We start from the raw sequence: 25076 nt of genomic DNA, 5'->3' as shown, positions 1-25076 counted from the left end.
TCTCTTCATCTGACCAGACCAGACCCTAACCCAACATTCTTCTCTTCATCTGACCAGACCAGACCCTAACCCAACATTCTTCTCTTCATCTGGTTGACCAGACCCTAATCCAACATTCTTCTCTTCATCTGACTGACCAGACACTAACCCAACATTCTTCTCTTCATCTGGCTGACCAGACCAGACCCTAACCCAACATTCTTCTCTTCATCTGGCTGACCAGACCAGACCCTAACCCAACATTCTTCTCTTCATCTGACCAGACCAGACCCTAACCCAACATTCTTCTCTTCATCTGGCTGACCAGACCCTAACCCAACATTCTTCTCTTCATCTGACCAGACCAGACCCTAACCCAACATTCTTCTCTTCATCTGGCTGACCAGACCAGACCCTAACCCAACATTCTTCTTTTCATCTGGCTGACCAGACCCTAACCCAACATTCTTCTCTTCATCTGACCAGACCCAAACCCAACATTCTTCTCTTCATCTGGCTGACCAGACCAGACCCTAACCCAAACTTCCCTCCTTGCCTCTCAGCTCACGTCTACTCTGCTGCTCACCAACGTATCCTTTGCCTGCACTATTTAATTATTGTTGAAGCCTGTATATTGATGCTGCGTAATCTGAATTTGTCATTTGCATTAACAAGAATACACAAGCAGAACCTTATTGTATTCTTTTCCTGTATTCCATCCACATATTATTGTCTGTGCGTGCCGCTGTGTGAGTGTGATAAAGGGTTAGGGTTAGTGCTCGTCCGGCCCTGAGCACAGCCATCCCTCTGCACACACCTTTTCTAGCCTGTCTTAGTTTGTCTAAGTGTAGTCTTCAGGGAGATCAGTGTGATGCGTTGCTTGTCAGTAGCCAGCCTCTAAGGGCTACTGCGCAGCGACTGTGTGAGGGTGTTTTAGAAGATGTGATATTCAGAAGTGTGTGATTGCACACCAGATAACCACAACTGCTATATTCACACATGCATAACTTTGAAAGTACCAAAACACACACTCACATACTCCACAAACACTCACATTGCTATTCTCTACTCAGCTGTACTTCTCTAAGGTCATATAAAAATATCTAAACATTTTGCTGCAGAAAGCAACATTTTGTGTAGAGAGAAACATGTATGGCCCTAAGTTCCTTTAGATTCCAGAAAAGTACCCTGCTTTTATCCTGAAAATGCTGCAGGTGTGTTGTGTGTGTGTATGTGTGTGTGTGTGTATATATATTGCCTGCACACACTACAGTCTCAATTGTTACTGTATTCATATTTTTGCGTGCATGAAAAGCATCATCGTCCTTTCCTTGTTTTGTATGATTGCCTGTGTGTTTGTGTGTAGATTTGAGAAGGATAGTGAGTATCGATATGCATTTCAGCGAGTCTCCATACTCATTTCATCTATTTATCTCAACACTCATATTTGGGCGAACGTTTGTGTGTGTGTCACACAGACTCCCGGATGCAGAGGGCCTCCACGGCGCTGCTGGGTCCCTGTGCCACCCCTCCTATGAGCAGCAGCATGCCAGGGGTCTGCAGCAGGGAGCAGGAGCAGCGTGGGGTGGGCATGGGCGCCGCATACTCCCAGCGACGCTTCACCGGGTTGAAACTCTCCACCGAGGCCAGGGGAGAAGGCTGGTTACCTGTGCACACACACACACACACACACACACACACATACACACGTTAGATCATATGCAGACAAATAACTTTGGATCATGTATTGTTTTACATATAAGCTGTCAGTAAAGAGACATTGCTAATGCGATCAACCCAAGATGTAAATGTTAGTCTTCAAGTGTGTGTGTCTTTGTGTCAGAGCCACACATCTCAGTGGCAGTGTTGACAAACATGACTGTATCCCTCACTGAGCAGCAGTCACTCTCTCTCTCTCTCACACACACACGTTTGACCAACAAGATCACACCTATCAGAACCAGAATTTGTTTTATTGCCATTGTAGTTTTTCAACATACTAGTAACTTGCTTTCAGTCGTGGTGCATAACATGGAGACAACACTGGGCAGGGTGCAGGGACGAGACAGGACAGTGCAAAGAGCAAGTAAAAAATGCTAATGCAAAATAAGATAAAAAACAATATACAGTACAGTGTAGTGCGGTCAGTGTATATGTGTGTAATGTGTATGTGAGTGTGTGTGTATGTGTGTCTGGTGTGTGGCGTGATATGTGAGTGTGGTGCGTCCTGTGTACAGTACATTCAGTCATGTGAAAGTGTCTCTCAACGGTAGCGGTTCTTGGGTGGGGGCTGGTAGATGGAAGTCAGATGGGGACACAAGCATTGTTGAAAAGGCTGATGGGGAAGAAGCTGCCTCTGTGGCGTGTAGATGTGGTCCTGATGGACCGCAGCCTCCTGCCTGAGGAGAGTGGTGCAAAGAGATAATGGCCAGGGTGGGAGGGGTCGACCGCAATCTTCCTGGCCCACTTCAGGGTCCTGGAGTTGCACAGGGCCAGGAGGGAGGGCAGGTTGCAGCCGATCACCTTCTCGTGGATCGGATGACACACTGCAGTTTGGCCTGGTCCTTGGCTGTAGCGGCGGAGTACGAGATGGTCATGGAGGAGGTGAGGATGGACTCGATAATGGAGGTGTAGAAGTGCTGACTCCAAGCACCATCATTTTCTTTGGTTGTCCGAATTTCTTTAGCTGCCTCAGGAAGTACATCCTCTGCTGTGCCTTCTTCGCGAGGGAGCTGGTGTTTAGTTCAGACCTGCAAATTCCCGAGAATGAAAAAGGTGACAGGTCCGAAACCAAGTTATGGTAGGGGGGTCCGGGGGAATCCACCCCCGGAAGACATTTTTAGTGATTTTAATATGCAAATTACGCTTTTTGGAGCGTTTTGAAACTAGAATTTCTGTGTGCGAGTAGATACATGGCTCTTGCGAGGCGCATAATATATCCATCCCAATTACAACCCCAAATACAATTATGTAAATATCCAGATTCACAGTTGAAACATTTTAATCAGAATTTCAATGTTTCTTTTTCCCTAAAAAGAGAGAACAGATATCTCATAAAAAGTTAGTTATTTACTAAAGCAACCAAACAATTACTTTTTTACACTTTATTCTCCCTGTCCTCTCAAAAAAAGACAACCAACCTCCATTGCCTGAAATGCAGGAAAGAATGAGACAGGGAGACATGATAGCTAGGGATGCTCCGATCTGAATTTTTTGGGCCGATACCGATCACCGATTATTTTCCTCAGGATCGGCCGATAAAGATACCGATTTATAAAAAAACACACAAAAAACGACTTCTCCTCTTAGAATGGTCTTACCCATATTATTGTATCGATATGATGACACTGTCTTTGCTTGCATATTTTTAGATTAAGGTTGCCCATTATTATCACTTATTAACTGATGAATAGGCCCTCCAAATATTATTCTGTATATATCAGATTCAGTAGACTTCACACTTCAGTATACAGTATACCATTCGGACCAATGCCAAGTGAGTAAAAAAAAAAAAAGTTGTGTTTTTTGTTGTGTAATTGTTTTCCGTGACTTTTTTTTCCCGTGACCGTTATGTGCATAAGTGTGGGTGCATGGATGCACTTGTTTGATTTAGTTAGATACATTTTGTGGGGGGAAGAGCTGCACCCCTTTTCCTGTTGCTCATGTTTTGTTGCCCATATCAATACATGGACCAACACATGGCAAACTTGAGTTGTGTGTCGCAGCTAATAACTCCTGCTACAAAGTTGTTTTACAGGCCTGGCTTGGAAGGGTTAATACTAATAATTTGGAATGCAATACATTTCCCATCACCCCTTGTATGAAAAAAACATTAGAGAATGTAAATTGGATGCATTTAATTTATATATTCAGCATGGAATATCATAAGTCTCTATTTTTGTGTGATTTGGGCATTTTCGGGCATGAAGGGGTTAATATCTGAAAATGCTCAAGGGATATCAACGAGCACCCTCTTGTATTTTGAAGAGGTACCCCCAAGCTACAAGAAACAGCAAAAAAAAAAATCCACCCAACAAAACAGGGTTCAACCCCATGGCTCCCGGACTACAACAACAGGATCCGTATTTATACCCTCGTCTGCTGTGGTTAGTCACTATTTCACGTTCTGAATTGACCCACCACTTTATAACATTTAGCTTGTAGCATCCAAGTTTGTACTTATATCTATGCCAAGCTAACCAGTTAGTATTATCCAATATGGTTTAATCTAGCCTGAACATTGAAGAATATAGGTAAAAGTCTACAGAGACTTAAAGTCAATGTCATGCTGTTTGTGTGTTTTTGTGCTCATGTAAACAGTCTGGAATGTGCAGTGGAAGGATAGGAGACAGCTGGGTTGGGGCCATGGGTCAGAAGGTCAACTCTGGGTGCCAGGGTGTCACAAGTAGGGCCCCTCTCCGGGACGTCCAAGACGTCTCCCCAGGAGATGATATATAAGTTATGCGACATGCTGGTAAAATTAAGACTTCAGAATGCTAGCCAATGTGACTGACAGGCCAGTTGTGAACAAGCGCCCTTTCCAGGAGCCAATCTGCTTCACTAGGCCTTAAGATAGGAGTATGGGTGGAGCAAGGATGCCTATTTAATGTCTTGAGTCAACCTTGAGACTTTGATTGTGAATGCTGTAGACCTGCTGTGCCCGTTGGATTCCACCAAGCGGGGGAGTAGGCTAGAAGACAGAGGCCTCATCTTCGACCCACAGCTCCGACAGCAGAGACAGGGAGAGACAGGGACTGTTCCATGAGAGTTTTAAGTTCTGTCCAATAAATCATTGTTTGCCGCTTCCAATCCCGTGTTGGGGTGATTTAATCAATACTATAACAACAAAGAAGGCTATCAACATCGTGGTGCATAATTAGATGGTGCTGCAACTCTTATCAAGGCTTACAAAAATTACACAACGCAGAGCAACAGAAGAAGAAGAACGCCAAAAGCCAACAACATCAAACGCAGTCACTCTCCCCTCACCCCCCCCTCCTTCTTGGAAAACTCCCCGGATCTCCACGATTCATATGAGTGACCCAATTGACAAAAAAAACGGCGATTGTAGCCGAAAGGCGACTAGTTTGCAGGTATGTTAGTTCCTATGTACCTCCTTGAGGTCCCAGGAGATGCGGTGCCCAGGAAGCAGAAGGAGTCCACAGTGGCGACCCGGTAGCCCTTCGATCTGTTTGCCCTGTAGGCGAGCTGCAAGGGGGCCTGTGATGGATTCGAGGTGCACCAGAACAAGGCTCTCACAAGACCTTCATTACTAAAGAGGTCAGAGTGACGGCCAGTAGTCATTGCTCTGTTGGAACCCACTCACTGTTTCTCTGCTGACCCTCAGAGAGGCTACGTGTGACCCTCAGAGAGGCTAAGTGTGACCCTCAGAGAGGCTACGTGCTGACCCTCAGAGAGGCTACGTGCTGACCCTCAGAGAGGCTACGTGTGACCCTCAGAGAGGCTACGTGCTGACCCTCAGAGAGGCTACGTGTGACCCTCAGAGAGGCTACGTGCTGACCCTCAGAGAGGCTACGTGCTGACCTGATATAGTGATGGTTATCGTCTGAGACTGAGTGGATAGCAGATGCTATAGCAATAGGGCTGGATGATATGGTCAAAATATTCAAGATTTCTTTATTTGTCACATGTAACGTACGTGTACAATCACAGTGAAATGTTGCTGCCGACTCCAAGATTATGGGTGTGTTATATAGTGTACATCCTATAGCTATAATAAACTAGAAAGTACATTTCCTGGAGAAAATGTGAGGTGGGCTAGCTGCTGCAGCTGTATGTAACAGCTACTGCTAAAACTACTATGGACCAGGCAATCTCCATGCACCCAACGGCGAAGACCGTGCGTCTCTAGCCCACTCAGGGGCTGAGTTGTGGGGTCTGTGGCGTGGACAGTGGCATAGTGGTGAGACTCCGCCCCCTCAGGTCAGAGCTGGTCGAGGACAGTGTACCCCTCTCCGGACCACCTACCCGCCCGCACCGGTGAAGACCATGTGTCTCTAGCCCAATCAGGGGCTGAGTTGTGGGGCCCGTGGCGTAGATAGTGGCGTGGTGGTGAGACTCCGCCCCCTCAGGTCAGAGCTGGTCGAGGACAGTGTATCCTTCTCCGGGCCACCTACCCGCCCGCACCGGTGAAGACCATGTGTCTCTAGCCCTGATGGACATGGAAAGAGTTTTAAGAGCAGCTAAAACTCCAGCAGAGCGGGACTTGTTCGTACACAGAGTTTTATTCTTGATGACCTGTGATACAGAGATGACTGTATCAACAAAGCAAGTTGCTACCAAGCAAAAGTTGCGTCGAACGATGTACCAGATTCACACCACTGTTGTCTGCTGCCAAGCATTCTGCTTTGCTTTGGGGTAAGCTATCTTTATACTATCTGTGCTGTTTACATTACATTAATGTTAGTCGTTTAGCAGTAGCTCCTTTCTAAACAAGTGACTTAGTCTAGCTAGCATAACAAAGGCACTAGCACTAACTAACAAAGGCTAGCTAGCTAACGTTAGCTAACATGCTAGTTAGCTGAGCTGTCCCTTCGTTCCTAAACTAGCCAGCTACCTAGCACAGGGACATGGCTATAGCTAGTGAGCTATCCCTTTGTTCCTAAACTAGCCAGCAAGGCAGCTAATATCTAGCCAGCTGCCTAGCACAGGGACATGGCTAGCTAGTGAGCTAGCCCTTTGTTCCTAAACTAGCTAGCGAGGCAGCTAATATCCAGCCAGCTGCCTAGCACAGGGACATGGCTAGCTAGTGAACAAGCCCTTTGTTCCTAAACTAGCTAGCGAGGCAGCTAATATCCGGCCAGCTGCCTTTATCTATTTGGAGTGCCAGTACTGTGGGCAATAGTTTAATGTACTTTCTTCCTTCTATTCTATTGCAGTTTTGATGCTGAGAGACCTGGCATGGTTGTGGCCAGAGAACACCGTGATGCACCGGCAGTCGAGTTTCAGCTGCTGCGCAAGCCTGATGTCCTGCCCCCCAGAGAAGGTCGTCTTGTGCAAGCCCCACCCAGACTGGACATGGCCAGACAGACGTATCTCTTTGACAAGATCAGAGAGTTCTGCTCTGATGAGGGACGAGACGTCACATGTCCCCCGCCAAAGTCCACAGCAGCTCAGAACAACATCGTGTGTCCGCTTGTAGATTCACTGCAGATCATCAGGACGGACAGCACTGCAGGAGAAAGGCCACAGCCTTTTCCTGTTTGTATACTGAAGCGTTGCTTGTTCTCTTGCACAGACTTGCCCACACTTGCACAGACTGCATTGTCAGAATATTGAATACTGAGCTGAGTACTGTTGTTATTACCTTGAGTATTGAGCTGGGGACTATTATTACTTTGTTGTACACTTGATCACAATGAACACTATGCACCTTGTCTATAAAACAGACAACTGACTGTACACTTTAACACTTAGACTGTTGCCTTTTTTTGTACACTTTACTACTTATGCTTGTACTTTATATCATGTATGTGACAATAAAGAACGTTACATTTGAACTTCATCTTATATTGTGAATGCAGTTGAGAACAAGATTAATACTGACTCAAAGAGTGTGGGGTCATCAGTGAGAGAGCACCCCACTTGGCAACCACTCTCAGTTAATACCCCAAGTTGACAGCCACTCTGACAGATAATGGCAGATCGTCCAGTGGGGGAGTGGCTGGGGGTGGGGTTACCAGGCTATTGTTCACGCCCATTACCTGGCAGTCAGAGGTGTGAAAATGTTGGAGAACTTTGGAGGAGGATTTCTCAGCTAAGTTGATTTGGCAGTACTAGCATTCAAATAAGCATATCTTCAACTATGTTCAGATTTCAATGTATGGGACCTCATTTGAAAGCTTACAATCTGCACTTTCATAATCTGTAAAAAACTGAAAAATGACCTTTGCCTAGTTGAGGACCAAATTACCAGCGGCGGTCACATATGAATGCTACCACAATAGTCATAAAAGGGTGCCTGTACAGAGAGCCTGCACGTGTCCCCAAATTAAAATCCCAACTGCGCTGTGAGCATCCTCTCATTCACTTCAATGGAAAGGCATGTCGGATTCAGACAGCTCTCTCTCAAAAAGTATAAATGTCACAGCCTAGAAATTGACACCGTAGGAATCCTGAGAAAATGCTGAACATTTTAAGATATGATATGTCCGTGTAGCTTAAAAACTGTAGGCATGGCGACGAGTTATAAAAAGGGTAAAAATGCAAAATTAGCAGCTCAAAAGGTAGTGTGGGCCCATACGTTTCAATGGAGAGTGCAGTTGCCGAACAAATCGTCATACAGCGAAAACTATGTCACACGGCTTAGATACTTACATTGTACGAATCAGCACAGTTATGGGAACGTTTCGATATATAATATGTGTATGAGATGTTAAAACTGTAGGCATAGCGACAAGTTAGAAAAAGAGTAAAAATGCAAAACTAGCAGCTCAAAAGCTAGAGTGCAGCGCCATACGTTTCAATGAGGAGCGCAGTTGCCGAACAAATCGTCATACAGCGAAAACTATAAGTCACACTGCTTAGATACTTACATTGTACGAATCAACACAGTTGTGTGAATTTTTTGATGTATAATATGTGTGAGCTTACCAAACTGTAGGAGTGCCAGCAGTTTACAAAATGTGTAAATATTTTCAAAGCAACTGCTGCCACCACTCTAAAAACATAAAGTTTCTGAATATTCCAAAAGCAGTTTCAAGCAGTTTCAATGGGACAAAAAATTGTTTTAAAAGTTACATTTCTAAAAAACTATAAAAAATATCAAAAATCTAAATGGATCTGTTCAAGAGCTAAACATTATGAACATTTTAAAGTTTGAATGAAGTTTCTAGGACAAAGTATAAAGAACTAGTTAAGGTTCAAAAAAGTGGGGAGAATAATAATAACTAGAAAGTACATTTCCTGGAGAAAATGTGAGGTGGGCTAGCTGCTGCCGCTGTATGTAACAGCTACTGCTAGAACTACTATGGACCAGGCAATCTCTATGCACCCACCTGCGAAGACCGTGCGTCTCTAGCCCACTCAGGGGCTGAGTTGTGGGGTCTGTTGCGTGGACAGTGGCATGGTGGTGAGACTCCGCCTCCTCAGGTCAGAGCTGGTCGAGGACAGTGTACCTCTCTCCGGGCCACCTACCCGCCCGCACCGGTGAAGACCATGTGTCTCTAGCCCACTCGGGCTGAGTTGTGGGGCCGTGGCATGGATAGTGGCGTAGGGGTGAGACTCTGCCCCCTCAGGTCAGAGCCAGTCAGGGACAGTGTAGCCCTCTCCGGGCCACCTACCTGACTCAACCGGTGAAGACCGTGTGTCTCTAGCCCACTCAGGGGCTGAGTTGTGGGGCCGTGGCGTGGATAGTGGTGTGCTGGTTAGGCCCCGCCCCCTTGGGTCACAGCTAGTCAGGGACAGTACAGTGACATCTGGGCAATTTCAATGCATCCACCAATGAAGACTGTGTCTCTAGCCCACTCAAGAGTTGAGTTGTGGGGCCCGTGGCGTGGTTAGTGGCGTGGTGATGAGACTCCACCCCCTCAGGTCAGAGCCAGTCGGGGACAGTGTACCCCTCTCCGGTCCACCTACCTGACTCCACCATGAAGACCTCCGGGTAGTCTCCTTGCACCCTCTGGTGAAGACTGTGTCTCTAGCTCAATCAGGGGCTGAGTTGTGGGGTCTGTGGCGTGGTGGAGAGACCACCACGCCACCACGAAGAGAACGAAAGAAAGAAAGAAAGAAAGAAAGAAAGAAAGAAAGAAAGAAAGAAAGAAAGAAAGAAAGAAAGAAAGAAAGAAAGAAAGAAAGAAAGAAAGAAAGAAAGAAAGAAAGAAAGAAAGAAGGAAGGAAGGAAGGAAGGAAGGATGGAAGGAAGGATGGAAGGAAGGATGGATGGAAGGATGGAAGGAAGGAAGGAAGGAAGGAAGGATGGAAGGAAGGATGGATGGAAGGAAGGAAGGAAGGATGCAAGGAAGGAAGGAAGGAGGGAAGGAAGGATGGATGGATGGATGAAAGAAAGAAACAAAGTAAGAAAGATGGATGGATGAAAGAAAGATGGATGGATGGATGAAAGAAAGAAAGAAGGATGGAAGAAAGAAAGAAGGATGGATGAAAGAAAGAAAGAAAGAAAGAAAGAAGGATGGATGAAAGAAAGAAAGAAGGATGGATGAGAGAAAGAAAGAAAGAGAAAGAAGGAAGGAAGGAAGGAAGGAAGGAAAGAAGGAAGGAAGGAAGGATGGAAGGAAGGAAGGATGGAAGGAAGGAAGGAAGGAAGGAAGGAAAGAAAGAAAGGAAAGAAAGGAAGGAAAGATGTAAGGAAGGAAAGGAAGGAAAGATGGATGGAAGGAAGGAAGGAAGGAAGGAAGGAAGGAAGGAAAGATGGATGGAAGGAAGGATGGAAGGATGGATGGAAGGGAAGAAAGGAAGGAAGGAAGGAAAGAAGGAAGGATGGAAGGAAGGATGGAAGGATGGATGGATGGAAGGAAGGAAGGAAGGAAGGGAAGAAAGGAAGGATGGATGGAAAGAAGGAAAGAAGGATGGAAGGAAGGAAAGATGGATGGAAGGAAGGAAGGAAGGAAGGAATGAATGAATATGAATGCTACCACAATAGTCATAAAAGGGTGCCTGTACAGAGAGCCTGCACGTGTCCCCAAATTCAAATCCCAACTGACACTGTGAGCATCCTCTCATTCACTTCAATGGAAAGGCATGTCCGATTCAGATAGCTCTCTCTCAAAAAGTATAAATGTCACAGCCTAGATATTGACACCGTAGGAATCCTGCGAAAATGCTGAACATTTTAGGCTATGATATGTCCGTGTAGCTTAAAAACTGTAGGCATGGCGACGAGTTAGAAAAAGGGTAAAAATGCAAAATTAGCAGCTCAAAAGGTAGAGCGTGGGCCCATACGTTTCAATGTAGAGCACAGTTGCCGAACAAATCGTCATACAGCGAAAACTACAAGTCACACGGCTTAGATACTTACATTGTACGAATCAGCACAGTTATGGGAATGTTTCGATATATAATATGTGTATGAGATGTTAAAACTGTAGGCATAGCGACAAGTTAGAAAAATAGTAAAAATGCAAAATTAGCAGCTCAAAAGCTAGAGTGCGTTGCCATACGTTTCAATGAGGAGCGCAGTTGCCGAACAAATCGTCATACAGCGAAAACTATAAGTCACACTGCTTAGATACTTACATTGTACGAATCAGCACAGTTGTGTGAACATTTTGATGTATAATATGTGTGTGAGCTTTCAAAACTGTAGGAGTGCCAGCAGTTTACAAAATGTGTGAATATTTTCAAAGCAACTGCTGCCACCACTCTAAAAACAAAGTTTCTGAACATTCCAAAAGCAGTTTCAAGCAATTTCAATGGGACAAAAAATAGTTTTAAAAGTTAAATTTCTTAAAAACTATAACAATTATCAAAAATCTGAATGTGTCCGTTCAAGAGCTAAACATTATGAACATTTTAAAGTTTGAATGAAGTTTCTAGGACAAAGTATGAAGAACTAGTTAAGGTTCAAAAAAGTGGGGAGAATAATAATAAAGAAAGAAAGAAAGAAAGAAATAGTGGGAATATCACAAGTTGGGCTAGCTTCTGCAAGCTAGCCCACCTAATAAAGAAAGATAGAAAGAAAGAAAGAAATAGTGGGAATATCACAAGTTGGGCTAGCTTCTGCAAGCTAGCCCACCTAACTCGAAAGTACATTTCCTGGAGAAAATGTGAGGTGGGCTAGTTGCTGCAGCTGTATGTAACAGCTACTGCTAGAACTACTACGGACCAGGCAGGGGCTGAGTTGTGGGGTCTGTGGCGTGGCATGGTGGTGAGACTCCGCCCCCTCAGGTCAGAGCTGGTCGAGGACAGTGTACCCCTCTCCGGGCCACCTACCCGCCCGCACCGGTGAAGACCATGTGTCTCTAGCCCACTCATGGGCTGAGTTGTGGGGCCGTGGCGTGGATAGTGGCGTGAGGGTGAGACTCCGCCCCCTTGGGTCAGAGCCGGTCGTGGACAGTGTAGGCCATGCCGATCTACCCACCTGCCTTCACCAGTGAAGACTGTGTGTCTCTAGCCACCTCAGAGGCTGTGTTGTGAGGTCCGTGGCGTGGATAGTGGCATGATGGCGAGACTCCACCGCCTCCGGTCAGAGCAGGTCGGGGGCAGTGCACTGACATTCGGGAAATCTCCATGCATCCAACAGTGAAGACCGTGTGTCTGTAGCTCACTCAGGGGCTGAGCCGGTCTAGGACAGTGTACTGCTCCCCTGACCACCCACATGCACACAACCGTGAAAACTGCGTCTTTAGCCAACTCAGGGTCTGAGATGTGGGGACGGTGGTGTGGATAGTGGCATAGTGGCGAGACTCCGCCCCCTCAGGTCAGAGGTTGTGGGGGGCACATCAGTGATTGCCAGGCCATCCCCATGCACCCCTCATTTGAGACCATGTGTCTATAGCCCACCCCGGGCGGAGCAGTAGCTGTGGAGGTGTTGTATGGAAGTTGAGGTTAGAAGCAGTAGCAGTGAAAAGCAGTAGGTGTTTGTTATAAGAACTGCTAGTACTACACTCAAAAATAGATTAGACCACTCATCATGACTCAGTTTTATTGAGTTCAATAGCTGAAAGAGGAGCAAAGATATTAATGAGTTTGCAGCCTGAAAAAGAGTCATTCTGAATATTTCTTTGAATATAAGGAAGGAAAGAAAGACCGAAAGAAAGAAAGACAAAGAAAGACAAAGAAAGAAAGAAAGAAAGGATGGATGGATGGATGGATGGATGAAAGAAAGAAAGAAAAAAGGATGGTTGGATGAAAGAAAGAAAGAAAGAAAGAAAGAAAGAAAGAAAGAAAAGGATGGATGGATGGATGAAAGAAAGAAAGAAAGAAAGAAAGAAGGATGGATGGATGAAAGAAAGAAAGAAAGAAAGAAGGATGGAAGAAAGAAAGAAAGGATGGATGGATGGATGAAAGAAAGAAAGAAAGAAAGAAAGAAGGATGGATGGATGGATGGATGGATGAAAGAATGAAAGAAAGAAAGAAAGAAAGAAAGAAAGAAAGAAAGAAAGAAAGAAAGAAAGAAAGAAGGATGGATGGATGGATGAAAGAAAGAAAGAAAGAAAGAAAGAAAGAAAGAAAGAAAGAAAGAAAGAAAGAAGGATGGATGGATGGATGGATGGATGAAAGAAAGAAAGAAAGAAAGAAGGATGGATGAAAGAAAGAAAGAAAGAAAGAAAGAAAGAAAGAAAGAAAGAAAGAAAGAAAGAAAGAAAGAAAGAAAGAAAGAAAGAAGAGGATGGATGGATGGATGGATGGATGGATGGATGAAAGAAAGAAGGATGGATGGAAGAAAGGATGGATGGAAGAAAGAAAGAAAGAAAGAAAGTAGGATGGATGAAAGAAAGAACGAACGAACGGATGGATGGATGAAAGAAAGAAAGAAAGGATGGATGAAAGGAAGAAAGAAAGAAAGAAAGAAGGAAGGATGGAAGGATGGATGGAAGGAAGGAAGGAAGGAAAGGAAAGGAAAGGAAAGGAAAGGAAAGGAAGGAAGGAAGGAAAGAAGGAAGGAAGGAAGGAAGGAAAGGAATGAAGGAAGGAAAGGATGGATGGATGGAAGGAAGGAAGGAAGGAAGGAAGGAAGGAAGGAAGGAAGGAAGGAAGGAAGGAAGGAAGGAAGGAAGGAAGGAAAGAAGGAAGGATGGAAGGATGGATGGATGGATGGATGGATGAAAGAAAGAAAGAAAGAAAGAAAGAGGGATGGATGGATGAAAGAAAGAAAGAAGAAAGGAAGAAAGGATGGAAGGATGATGGAAGGAAGGAAGGAAAGGAAGGAAGGAAGGAAGGGTGGAAGGAAGGATGGAAGGATGGAAGGAAGGAAGGAAGGAAGGAAGGAAGGAAAGAAGGATGGATGGAAGGGAGGCAGGAAGGAAGGAAGGATGGAAGGAAGGAAGGAAGGGAAGGGAAGGAAAGGAAAGGAAAGGAAGGAAGGAAGGAAGGAAGGAAGGAAGGAAGGAAGGAAAGAAGGAAGGAAGGATGGAAGGATGGATGGATGGATGGATGGATGGATGGATGAAAGAAAGAAAGAAAGAAAGAGGGATGGATGGATGGATGGATGGATGGATGGATGGATGAAAGAAAGATGGATGGATGGATGGATGGATGAAAGAAAGAAAGAAAGAAAGAAAGAAAGAAAGAAAGAAAGAAGGAAGGAAGGAAGGATGGGAGGATGGAAGGAAGGAAGTAAAGGAAAGGAAGGAAGGAAGGAAGGAATGAAGGAAGGAAGTAAGGAAAGAAGGATGAAAGGAAGGAAGGAAGGGGGGGAAGGGAAAGCGGGGGACCATCCAAGCTGTATACAGCAAGGAAGGGATACTGCTGACCTCAACTGAGGAGGTTGTTGAGCGTTGGAAGGAGCACTTTGAGGAACTCCTGAACCTGACTAATCCACCCTCTACAATCGAGGCAGAGCCGGAAGATGATGGGGGGCCATTGTCAATTTCCCTGCAGGAGGTCACTGAAGTAGTCAAACAACTCCACAGTGGCAAAGCCCCAGGGACTGATGAGATCTGTCCAGAAATTCTGAATGTGCTGGGTGTTGAGGGGCTGTCTTGGTTGACATGCCTCTTTAGCATTGTGTGGAAGTCAGGGTCAGTGCCAAAGGAGTGGCAGACTGGGGTGGTGGTCCCAATATTCAAAAAACGGGACCAGAGGGTGTGTGCCAATTATAGAGGCATCACATTACTCAGCCTCCCAGGGAAAGTGTACTCCAAGGTGCTTGAAAGGAAGGTCCGGCCGATAGTCGAACCTCAGATCGAAGAGGAACGATGCGGATTTCGTCCTGGTCGTAGAACCACCGACCAGCTCTTCACTCTCACAAGGATCTTGGAGGGGGCTTGGGAGTTTGCCCAACCTGTCTACATGTGTTTTGTGGACTTGGAGAATGCTTATGACCGGGTCCCTCGAGAGGTCTTGTGGAGGGTTATGCGGGAGTATGGAGCGAGGGGGTCCCTACTTAGGGCCATCCAATCCCTGTACACCCAGAGCGAGAGCTGTGTCTGTGTCCTCGGCAGTAAGTCGTCTTCCTTTCCGGTGGGGGTTGGCCTCCGCCAGGACTGAACTTTGTCACCAATCCTGTTTGTGATTTTCATGGACAGGATATCGAGGCATAGCCGTGGAGAGGTGGGTTTGCAGTTCGGTGAGCTCGGGATCGCGTCGCTGCTATTTGCAGATGATGTGGTCCTGATGGCATCATCTGCCTGTGACCTCCAGCACTCTCTGGATAGGTTCGCAACTGAGTGTGAAGCGGCTGGGATGAGAATCAGCACTTCTAAATCTGAGGCCATGGTTCTCAGCAGGAAACCGGTGGTCCGTCCACTCCGAGTAGGAAATGAGTCCTTACCCCAAGTGAAGGAGTTCAAGTATCTGGGGGTCTTGTTCACGAGTGAGGGAACCATGGAGAGGGAGCTTGGCCGGAGAATCGGAGCAGCTGGTGCTGTTCTGCACTCGGTTTACCGCACTGTTGTGACAAAAAGAGAGCTGAGCAAAAAGGCAAAGCTCTCTATCTACCGGTGTATCTTCATCCCCACCCTCACCTATGGTCATGAAGGATGGGTTATGACCGAAAGAACGAGATCACGGATAGAAGCGTCCGAAATGAGTTTTCTCCGGAGAGTGGCTGGGGTCTCCCTGAGAGATCAGGTGAGAAGTTCAGTCATCCGGGAGAGACTCGGAGTAGAGCCGCTGCTCCTTTGCGTCGAAAGGAGCCAGTTGAGGTGGTTCGGGCATCTAGTGAGGATGCCTCCTGGGCGCCTCCCTAGGGAGGTGTTCCAGGCATGTCCGGCTGGGAGGAGGCCGCAGGGTAGACCCACGACCAGGTGGCGGGACTACGTCTCCGCACTGGCCTGTGAGCGGCTAAAGATTCCCCAGGCAGAGCTGGTTGATGCTGCTAGGGAAAGGTATGTCTGGGGCCCCCTGCTGGAACTGCTGCCTCCGCAATCCGACCCCGAATAAGCTGATGACGATGGATGGATGGACCCAGGAGTGGAGCTACTCAGACGGCGCTTAGTGGGCGTGCTCCGCATATCGCAATACCCCTGCACGGGCACGCACGCTATGGCTGTGGGCTATATCCTTGCTGCAAGAGGATATAAAATCACCCTTCACTGACGGACCAGTACCCTATGAATCGTGGGTTTTGGATCAGTTTATCGCCAAAATCGAGGATGTGGAATAGCCTACCTGAACTGCGAAGATGAGCTCGCTGACATCCAGGCTGATTGATTCACAGTCAAAGAAATAGGCTACTTCCGGTAACAAGGAATTAAGACGTTTTGGAAGATTGACATGGGACCGTGCATCGCTCCAAGCCTCGACCAGGATGATACTCCCGTTTAGTATGACTTACCTCTCAGAAACGGCCTTCAGCGCACTTGTTATAGGCTATGATAAATGCATAGCATTGCAAGTTGTGTGCTATATCAGCTACTAAAGGCATAAAAAGACAAATTTATATTTTTTTACGTAATAGCCAGTGGTGATTGCTCCTATAAGCCAGGGTAAGACTGGCTTACCACTACAAATAAAACTTGATTTTTGCACCTTCTTTCAGTGAAGGAAGGCACGAAAATCGACTTTCAGACATTATTCTGCCATATAACTTCATTTTCATCCGTGTTTACTGTTTTGGTAGTGCTCCGTCACCCCCTACAGGCCTCGTGAAAATACAGTCCACGTTACGGTCCGTTGACAGCTGTCTTACTAGCTTGTCATTCACTTAACATTGTAGGCCAGGTAAAAGGATTCTGGTTTACGGAAATCAAGACCAAGTGAAAAATCAACCAATCAAATTAGCCCACACATACAAAACCGGGAAAAATGTCGTCATCAGTCGATATGCAACCTAATCTGTCATTTGTCAAAATGCTTAAAAGTGGCCGTAGGGTAAACCAGCTCTCGAAGTGCTTACATTGGCATTCCCATTGACATTAACATTGGGACGGGTTATCCAATCAAAACTTGTCATGACACATCATGTCATGAACCCGTCATTCACATCGCCTGTCAATCACGTTACCCACTTTAGCTATCTAGCTACTGGCAGCATCAATGAACATGGAAAACGGAGATCTTCAGAATTTGTTGAAAGTTGATTCCAAAATGAAGTGGATTAAACAAGTTTGGGTTACGATATAAGGTAGGTCTTTTGTGATTAATTACCAGTTGTTATGGCTGTGCGTTTTGCTTTGCCTAGATTGAATCAGCACTCGAGAGTTTGAACTTTGCTTCCTGGAGCGGTGGGCTAATAGGCCTTGTAGCCTAGTAGGCTAGTAGTAGCCTAAACACTGATTAGTGAAGTAGGGGAGTAGGCTATTGAGTGCTGTGCCCTAAGGGGTGTATTTTATCGTCCTGTCATTCCTCTTCGTGGTGCTTGGCCATTGTCATATAATGGTTCTGTATTTTTTTTAGTGTGTCCCTAAAAACTTGGTTGTTTCAAATTCCATTATATACAAAAATATACAGTGGAGGTTAAAATAAGAATATGACTTGGCCTGAAAAAATCTGGAGATTTTTTTTTTGCTTTAATCCCTGGGTGCCCCTCCGGGAGAGGGCATCCCAATGAAATTCTGCAGGCTGAGGAACCACCGTGTTATTCACTCATTGGTGTCTTTGGCCGTGCTCAACCATTTGAGGGGAGCATGATCCGTCACCAGATGGAAACGCCTGCCTAGGAGGTTGTATTTCAAGTGTTCTAAAGTCCATGGGCAGATGGGACTCATAACCACGGTAGGCAACCCATCTAGGAGAAGGTCACTCCGAACAAAAACCACAGGTGCTGCTCGTGCCTGGCCCCGCACAGTATACAATCTGAAGGTGAGGAGCAAGGGCGGAGGAGGGCTTTAAGGGGAGACACCCCAGGTGAATAGGAAAAACAAAATCCTTAATAGGTATCACCATCAAACTCCCCCAGTTTGTTAGGTACATTAAGGAGCATCTTTTTTGTATTACAAGTTTTCTGAAAGCTTATGGATGAACATGCAAATTTGGCATTACATGCGCTAAATATGCACTAATTTGCATAATTTCGGGACATCAATTTTTTTAACTGGTTCAAGCCAGATTCAAAATTCTTGTTTCATTTTGTTCACATAACCCTATTCAAAACTTTGTTCAAGGGGGATTTTTGATATATCTTTTCTTCACTTCAGAAATCATAAAATACTGTCAACAGTCATAAAAAGACCAATTCTCGCCATGTTTTAGGGATAAACTGTTATATAAATCAGGCTATGAATGAAATTTAAAAAATCCCCCTTGGCCAAACCCTTCAGAATATGGATTGGAACAAAACTGGAAAGTTAGGTGTATGTAGGTGCTACTCAAGTGGTGGTTTTGATGTCCCTAAGATGAGAAATAACTCATTTTGAGAAAACGGGCTTTGAAAATTTGTATTGTAAAAAAACATACATTTGCATTGTAAACCAATATTTACAAACACAATATCCAATCACATCATTAGTAACAACATTACACAACATCTGAAAACACATAGAAACTGAAAACTGAATAACACAGCATGTTGTGGATTCAAAATAGTCCAGGAGTAGACATTTTGTATAGAGAAGCAAGACCTGTTTAGTTGGAAGCCCACTCACCACGTCAAGGTACAGCCCACGAGTGGGGTATTAGTAAGACGAGACTAGAGACGAGACAATGTTAGTAGGGAAGAGAACATTCCCTTTTAGAAAGCTTGTATTATTTTGTTAAACAGATCATGGACAAAGATAGACACATTTGACGAGGACATGTATGAGAAAACAGATTATCTAGCTTTTTGTGTTTTTTTAAGCGTTTTACATGGAGAAAACATGAATGAATGAATGAATATGAAGAGTAAGCTGATTCATAAATACACAGGACAAGATGTGGTAAACAATGCAGGGTAAACACCAATAGAAGCTAAATATAGATTGCCAAACAAACAAGTGATATAACCATCGTCAAAAGCAACACCATAGGAGACATCAAGCTACGCCGTCATAGGTCTAGAGAGAGAGAGAGAGAGAGAAAGAGAGAGAGAGAGAGAGAGGGAACACGTTTCAATAGCCTACCTGTCACCCTCTTGTCATGTTTCTGATACGTTTTCAGATGAAGCCCTGGGATCCAACACTTTACTAATCTTTTGGAGCGCTGCATACCCCAACCCTAACTCGTGCGCTAAGACGACCATCCTCACATTGACATCAAATGCAACATCATTCCTAGTAGTATCATGAAGCCAGTCGATGTGTAGACACTTTTGCGATAGCCATTTCTCACAAAGACTGCACTCTAAGAGCAAAGTACTACAGAACCCACTATTCTGAGGATCTATGTTAATTTTAAGACCAGTCCCTGCACAATTAGGACAAATCAACCCAGTTATCAGCTCATTCAAATGCGCCGCATCTCTCTGCTGCTCACTGGACATGCTAACGCTAGGCGCATCTCCCTGCTGCTCACTGGACATGCTAGCACCGGCTAATGACAACTTGCGCGAATAGGCACTTTATATCTCATAAATGTAAACCTTTCCATTTAGTTTCTCTTGTTTTCTGTTCAACCTTGCGGGCAAACTGTTGTCGTTGTTGCTTATTACGTTTAGAACGCTTTACAGACGGCATTGTTTGGATGAGATATCAGGAAATGGAAACGTGTCACATGACGCGCTGAACCAATCACGTTCTCAGAAATCAACAACAGCCAATGAGATTTCACGCTTAGCATCAAACCCTCCTTTGTATTTCCACGATTGGTTGCTGATACAAAGGAAACTATCAGGTTTGGTTGCGATAACATAACGCTCAAGAGCCAGATCTTTCTAATGATATATCACATGACCGGGTCCAAATAACGCCCGCGGTTCGGCTCGTTTCGAAAGAAGGCTAACTTTTGGTGATTTTCGGAAGAATCTACTGTTATGGTTTGGGCCGAGTCCGCCCCGGCTCACCCCCTGCTGCCAGTCTGGACCCGCGTTCCTGCCCTGGACCCCCGATTCGCCCCGGACCCCTGGTTCGCCCCGGACCCCTGGTCCACTCTGCTCGCTCCTGGTCCAGACCCTCGCCCCTGCCCGGGCCCCTGGTTCGCCCTGCTCACCCCCTGATCCCGGCCTGGATTCCTGACCCTGAGCTCCTGTGCCCCCTTGACCTTCCTGGACCCTGAGCACCTCCTCTCCCAGTGACTGCCCCTGCACTACCCCCAGAGACTATTGTACACTTTGTCCACATTGTCACTTGGTTTTGTTCTACCTCCTTGTGTGTTTGGTCTTGTGTTCGTTGTCTTGTCTTCTATGTTGGTTTGTGTCCTCCCAGCCCTAGCTCTAGACACCTGTCCCCTCACTAGTCTCGTGTCACTCAAGTCCCTCCTCTCCTGGCCCTTTAGTTCCCCCCTCTAGTTCTGCCCAGTCCCTTTCCCTGTCCCAGCCTCGTTCCCTGTTCCCTTCCATTGTGTCCTTGTTCCACTGTCCTTGTGTTGGTGTCTTGTTGGAATCCTTCCATGTCCTTGTCTGGGTGATTGTCTGCACCTGTGTCTCGTTATGTCTTGTTGCACACCTGTACATTGTTCCTTGATTGTTCTCCCAGAGTATATATGCCCTCCTGTTTCCTTTGTTCTCTGTCGGTTCATTGTCAATGTTAGTGCGTGTTTCCCCTGCGTTTCCTCCCGGTATTATTTTGGAAATTAAAACCTATATTTTGAACCTGAGCTGCTTGCCTGCCGTCTGCTTTTGGGTCCTGCCTCAAACCCTAACATCTACAGAAGCAAACGGACTAAATGAAGTAAAATAAACATCTAAATGCGTATTTTGGATGTTTTATTTCCACTAGTATGAAAGAAGACATGTTATGGAAGCAAACTAGCACAAAATCTCAAATTTGACAACGGCGTTGAAAAACGATGTTTTCACCTACCGTGTCTCCCCTTAAGCCCAAAACGGCCAGAGCAGGGCTGTGAGGAGTTGCGCCCCACAGTCCTTAACCAGCAAAAAACCTTGATGGAAGAACACCGAAGAGAGAGAGATACCCAGCCCGGTGAAAGCCCGGGGCCCCCGTCTGGAGTCAGGCCCGGATGGAGGGCCCGTATGCGAGCGCCTGGTGTCCGGGCTTTCCACGGAGCCCGGCCAGGCCCAGCCCGAAAGAGCAACATGGGAACAATATCTCCATCTCGTCTGTCCCGTGGACCCACTACCCGCGGGAGGAACTGTCTGGGTCGGGTGCGCTGCCAACTAGGTGGCAGTGAAAGTGATGGGCACCGACGGACTGGACCCAGGCGGCAAAGGCTGGCTCTGGGGACATGGAACCTGACCTCGCTGGGGGGGAAGGAGCTGGAGGTGGAGCGATACCAATTATGCCTGGTCGGGCTTACCTCCATGCACAGCACCGGCGCCGGAACCAAACTCCTGGATAGGGGTTGGACCCTGTTCTTCTCCGGAGTTGCTCACATATAAGGCGTAAGGCAGGTGTGGCTATACTAGCTAGCCCCCAGCTGAGCGCCTCTGTGCTGGAGTTCACCCAAGTGGACGAGAGGGTTGCCTCCCTGCGCCTTAGGACTGTGGGGGGGAAAGGGGGGGGGGACTATGACTGTGGTTTGTGCTTATGCACCGAACAGCAGTTCGGAGTACTCGGCCTTCCTGCAGACCCTTAGTGGAGTCCTATTTGGGGCTCCTGCACCTGGTCCGGTCCCAGCTGGTCCCCTCGGGGCACGTCCAGGCAGATCAACTGGTTCAGGACTGCTGAGACCACTTCTCTAATGGGTTCTGCTGGTTCCTGGTGGGCTTTTAAAAGGTTAACATGGTATAACTGGGTGGGTTTTCGTCTCCCCGGCTGTCGGACTCGGTAGTTTACTTCGCTCACCTTTTACATTATCCAGTAGGGTCCCCTCCAGCGAGCAAGGAACTTGCATTCGGCTGAGGGTATGAGGATGAGGACCAGGTCTCCAGGGGCGAAGGCTCGCAGTTGGGCTCCCCGGTTATAACGGCGGGCTTGGCTCTGCTGGGCTTTCTCCATGTGTTCTCTCACCACTGGCCACACTTGGCGAAGCTGCTGTTGCATGGAGTTCACATGCTCAATCACAGTGCAATGTCCTACAGCCCCCGGGGTCTCCGAACAGCAACTCAAATGGGGAAAAACCTGTGGAGGCCTGGGGAACTTAAAGAATCGTGAATAAAACAGGGCAACAGCAGATCCCAATTACGCACATCCACCTCTGTTACTTTCTTTAGCATGTGTTTTGGATGGTATACAGAAGTCGGCCGTTGTTTGACGCGCAGCAGGCGCAGGACCCTCTTCAGGACAGAGGACATGAAGCATGAGCCCTGATCAGTGAGAACTTCCTTAACTATACCCACCCTGCTGAAGAGCAACACCAGTTCCTTTGCTATTGCCTTGGCAGTCGTGGCCCAAAGGGAAAGGGCCTCACGGGTGGCGTAATCCAGTATCACTAGGATGTACCGATGGCCCCGGCTGGATTTGGGGAGGGGGCCCACGATGTCCATGGCTATGCGGTCAAAGGGCACATCAATGATAGGGAGGGGTATCAACGGGTTCCGGTAATGGGGAAGTGGGACATTCACCTGGCAAGCTTCACACCTTCTGCAGTGGTCCGCGATGGCTTTCCTCACCCCAGTCCAGTAGAACCTCGCCAGGATCCCCCCTCGGTCTTGTCCATCCCCAGGTGGGCCCCCAGTATGTGATTGTGGGCCATGAACAACACTTTGGATACACAGCTCTTGGGGACTACCAACTGTTCGATCAGGCGTTCATTAGTTTTGTCGACACAATACAACATTTGTTTTTTAATACAGAAGTAGGGAGGTGTGAGGGGACTCACCGGGTTGAGGGGCTGATCATCGTGGGCCATGACATTTCCCCAGGTGTGGAGGAGGTTCTCGTCCTCTCGTTGGGCTGCGGCAAATCGGCCCATGGGTTCCCTGTAGTTCTCCCCCAGAAAGGGGAAATCTTAGAACTCTGTCAGGGGTGAGCATTCGGCCCCCTCGAGGAGGGGCGCAGTGTTGTGGCGGTCTGACCTGGTCCCTCATTCTCGCCTGGCTCCGGGTCGGTTTCTTGCTGGGGTTTGCCGGAGGAGTGGTCCAAGGCCGGCGGGCTCGTCGCGGGAGAGAAAGATGAGGCTGGAGAGGCCACAAACACCATTCTTCTTCCTTTTGGTTATCGAGATTTGGGTCGAGCCCCCCTGGGCTCCTGCGCCAGGCGGCCGAAGATAGGACAGTCCCTGCCGATCAGGAGAGGGATGGGTAGGGCGAGCACCAGCCTGGCCTCCACCTGGAACACCCCTTTGGGAGTGCGCACTTCGACGCGCGCTGTAGGGTAGACTTGGGTGTCACCATGAACTCACCCAACCTCTATGTGGGGTCCGGAGGCGAGGTGGGGCCGCACCAGGGTGACAGGGGGACCAAAAGGTAGTGAGAAGGGTACGTGCCGACCTACATTTCTCCTTGTCTCTGTTGGCGGATCGCATATGCACATCCTGGTGTTTGGGGCGGAGTTCTGGCGGAGAAGTCCGGGCGGAGGGTAGGCTGGTACCGTCCGGCCCTCCTTCACGTCGTCAACGGGGACACGTCACCATTATCTGCTCCGTGTCCTGGTACCCTTCAAGTACCTCAATAAGCTCCTGGACAGAGGCTGGATGTTGGAGGGCAACCTGGCGCCGGGCCGCAGGAGGAAGGGATCGGAGACAACAGTCCATGACCAGGTGATCCACGGCACTGGGTCCTGCTCCGGGTGAGCCACCTCCAAGTCAGCCTGGTCAGCTGAGTCACCTGGCTCCTGATGGGGCCCCGGATCTCCATCTCCCAGGCGTGCCACTGCTGTGCTCGAGCCCAGTGGCGTATTTAGGCATGGGCAACATGGGCAGGGGGGCGGCAAGAGGAGCAGAGAAAAAACTCTCCGCAAAGTAACCCCCCCCCGTCAACAAATTGCATGTCAATCAGAACCTGCCTGTCAGCAACCCCCCCCCCCCGCTCAACAACTTACCAGTTTATCATTCACAATCGGAAAGCACGTTTATTTCACGTTTACAAAACGAAACTGAAAGTGTTCCATCTCACCGCATTGGCTCGGGGCCGGGGGGGGCGGGCGCCGTAGCGGGGAGTTCACCCAGGGTGGCATTTTAAGCTAGAAACACTACTGCTAGAGCCTGCAAGTTTACCCCATATTGGGCTAGGATGGCTGTCTTCAGGGTGTGGTAATCTGAGTTGTCAACCCCTCCGAGGTCGCGAACAGGCTTGTTGCGCGTCGCCGGTGAGGTAGGGTGCGAGGATGGTTCCCCACTCCATCCTTGGCCATCTCTCCCGATCAGCCGTCCTTTCAAATAACTCCAGATGTGCTCCTATGTCGTCGTCGGGCCCGAGTCTGGTAAGCAATTGCGCCGGAGCTGCTCTCGGGGGAGGCGTGGGGCTGGTGCTGCGGGCGACGAGGCGGTTGAGTTGGGCTTGCGACTGGAGGAGCAGGGCGACGGCCTTCTCAAGGGCGCTCATGGTAGCCAGGGTTGGGTCTCGGTTCCTCTTCTCCAATGGTCTCACGCTGCCCACATTCTCCACCACTGTCACAAGCAAGGCAGTGAGGCTGGTGGAGAACAAGAGGGAGTTCGAGTCCGAGGGCAGGTCTGCGCTCTTGGCGTGTTTATTGAAAAAAATACCACTCAGGGTATCAAACAGAAAAAACGTCAAAACCAAACAAAACGGTCAGCCATGCTGACTTGTTCCCCTGTCTCCTTCAGCTGGGCAGGGCAGGTCTCAGGGCAGCTGGGGTCGGGCTTAGACTGAGTCCAACACTGACTCCTCTTTGCCCCTTCTGCTGGGCTTTTGTGCCCTGAATGATTAGCTGCAGCTGGGGTTGCTGCAGCTCCACGCTGATGAGCTGATTTGGGGCAGCTGGGGAACATCGTTGCCGTGGCGATCAGGAATGGCCTGTAGACGCTGTCCACAACCTTGCCGCGCTGTCCATGCTGCTGAAGGTAGGTGTGGAGCTGGCGCTGTCCATGGTGCTGAGGTTGAGTGTGGAGCTGGTGCTCCACACTCTTGTGCCTGGAGGCAGCGC

The 25076-nt window shown here is 47.6% G+C and overlaps 1 protein-coding gene across 1 annotated transcript in view; it reads right to left on the bottom strand.

The window, feature by feature from the left end:
• Window positions 1-1449: 1449 nt before the first annotated feature.
• Window positions 1450-25076, bottom strand: part of klhdc8b (kelch domain containing 8B) — a gene marked incomplete at both ends in the record, with an annotated part of 406850 nt that continues 383223 nt past the window's right edge. The window contains one exon of the mRNA XM_084461788.1: window positions 1450-1646. Within this exon, the coding sequence (XP_084317914.1) occupies window positions 1450-1646 (197 nt within the window). The remainder of the gene's footprint in view (window positions 1647-25076) is intronic.

This window comes from Borostomias antarcticus, assembly GCF_949987555.1.
Source record: "Borostomias antarcticus genome assembly, chromosome: 3".
NCBI classification, from domain to species: Eukaryota; Metazoa; Chordata; class Actinopteri; order Stomiiformes; family Stomiidae; genus Borostomias; species Borostomias antarcticus.
This window is presented reverse-complemented; position numbering and strand designations above follow the sequence as displayed.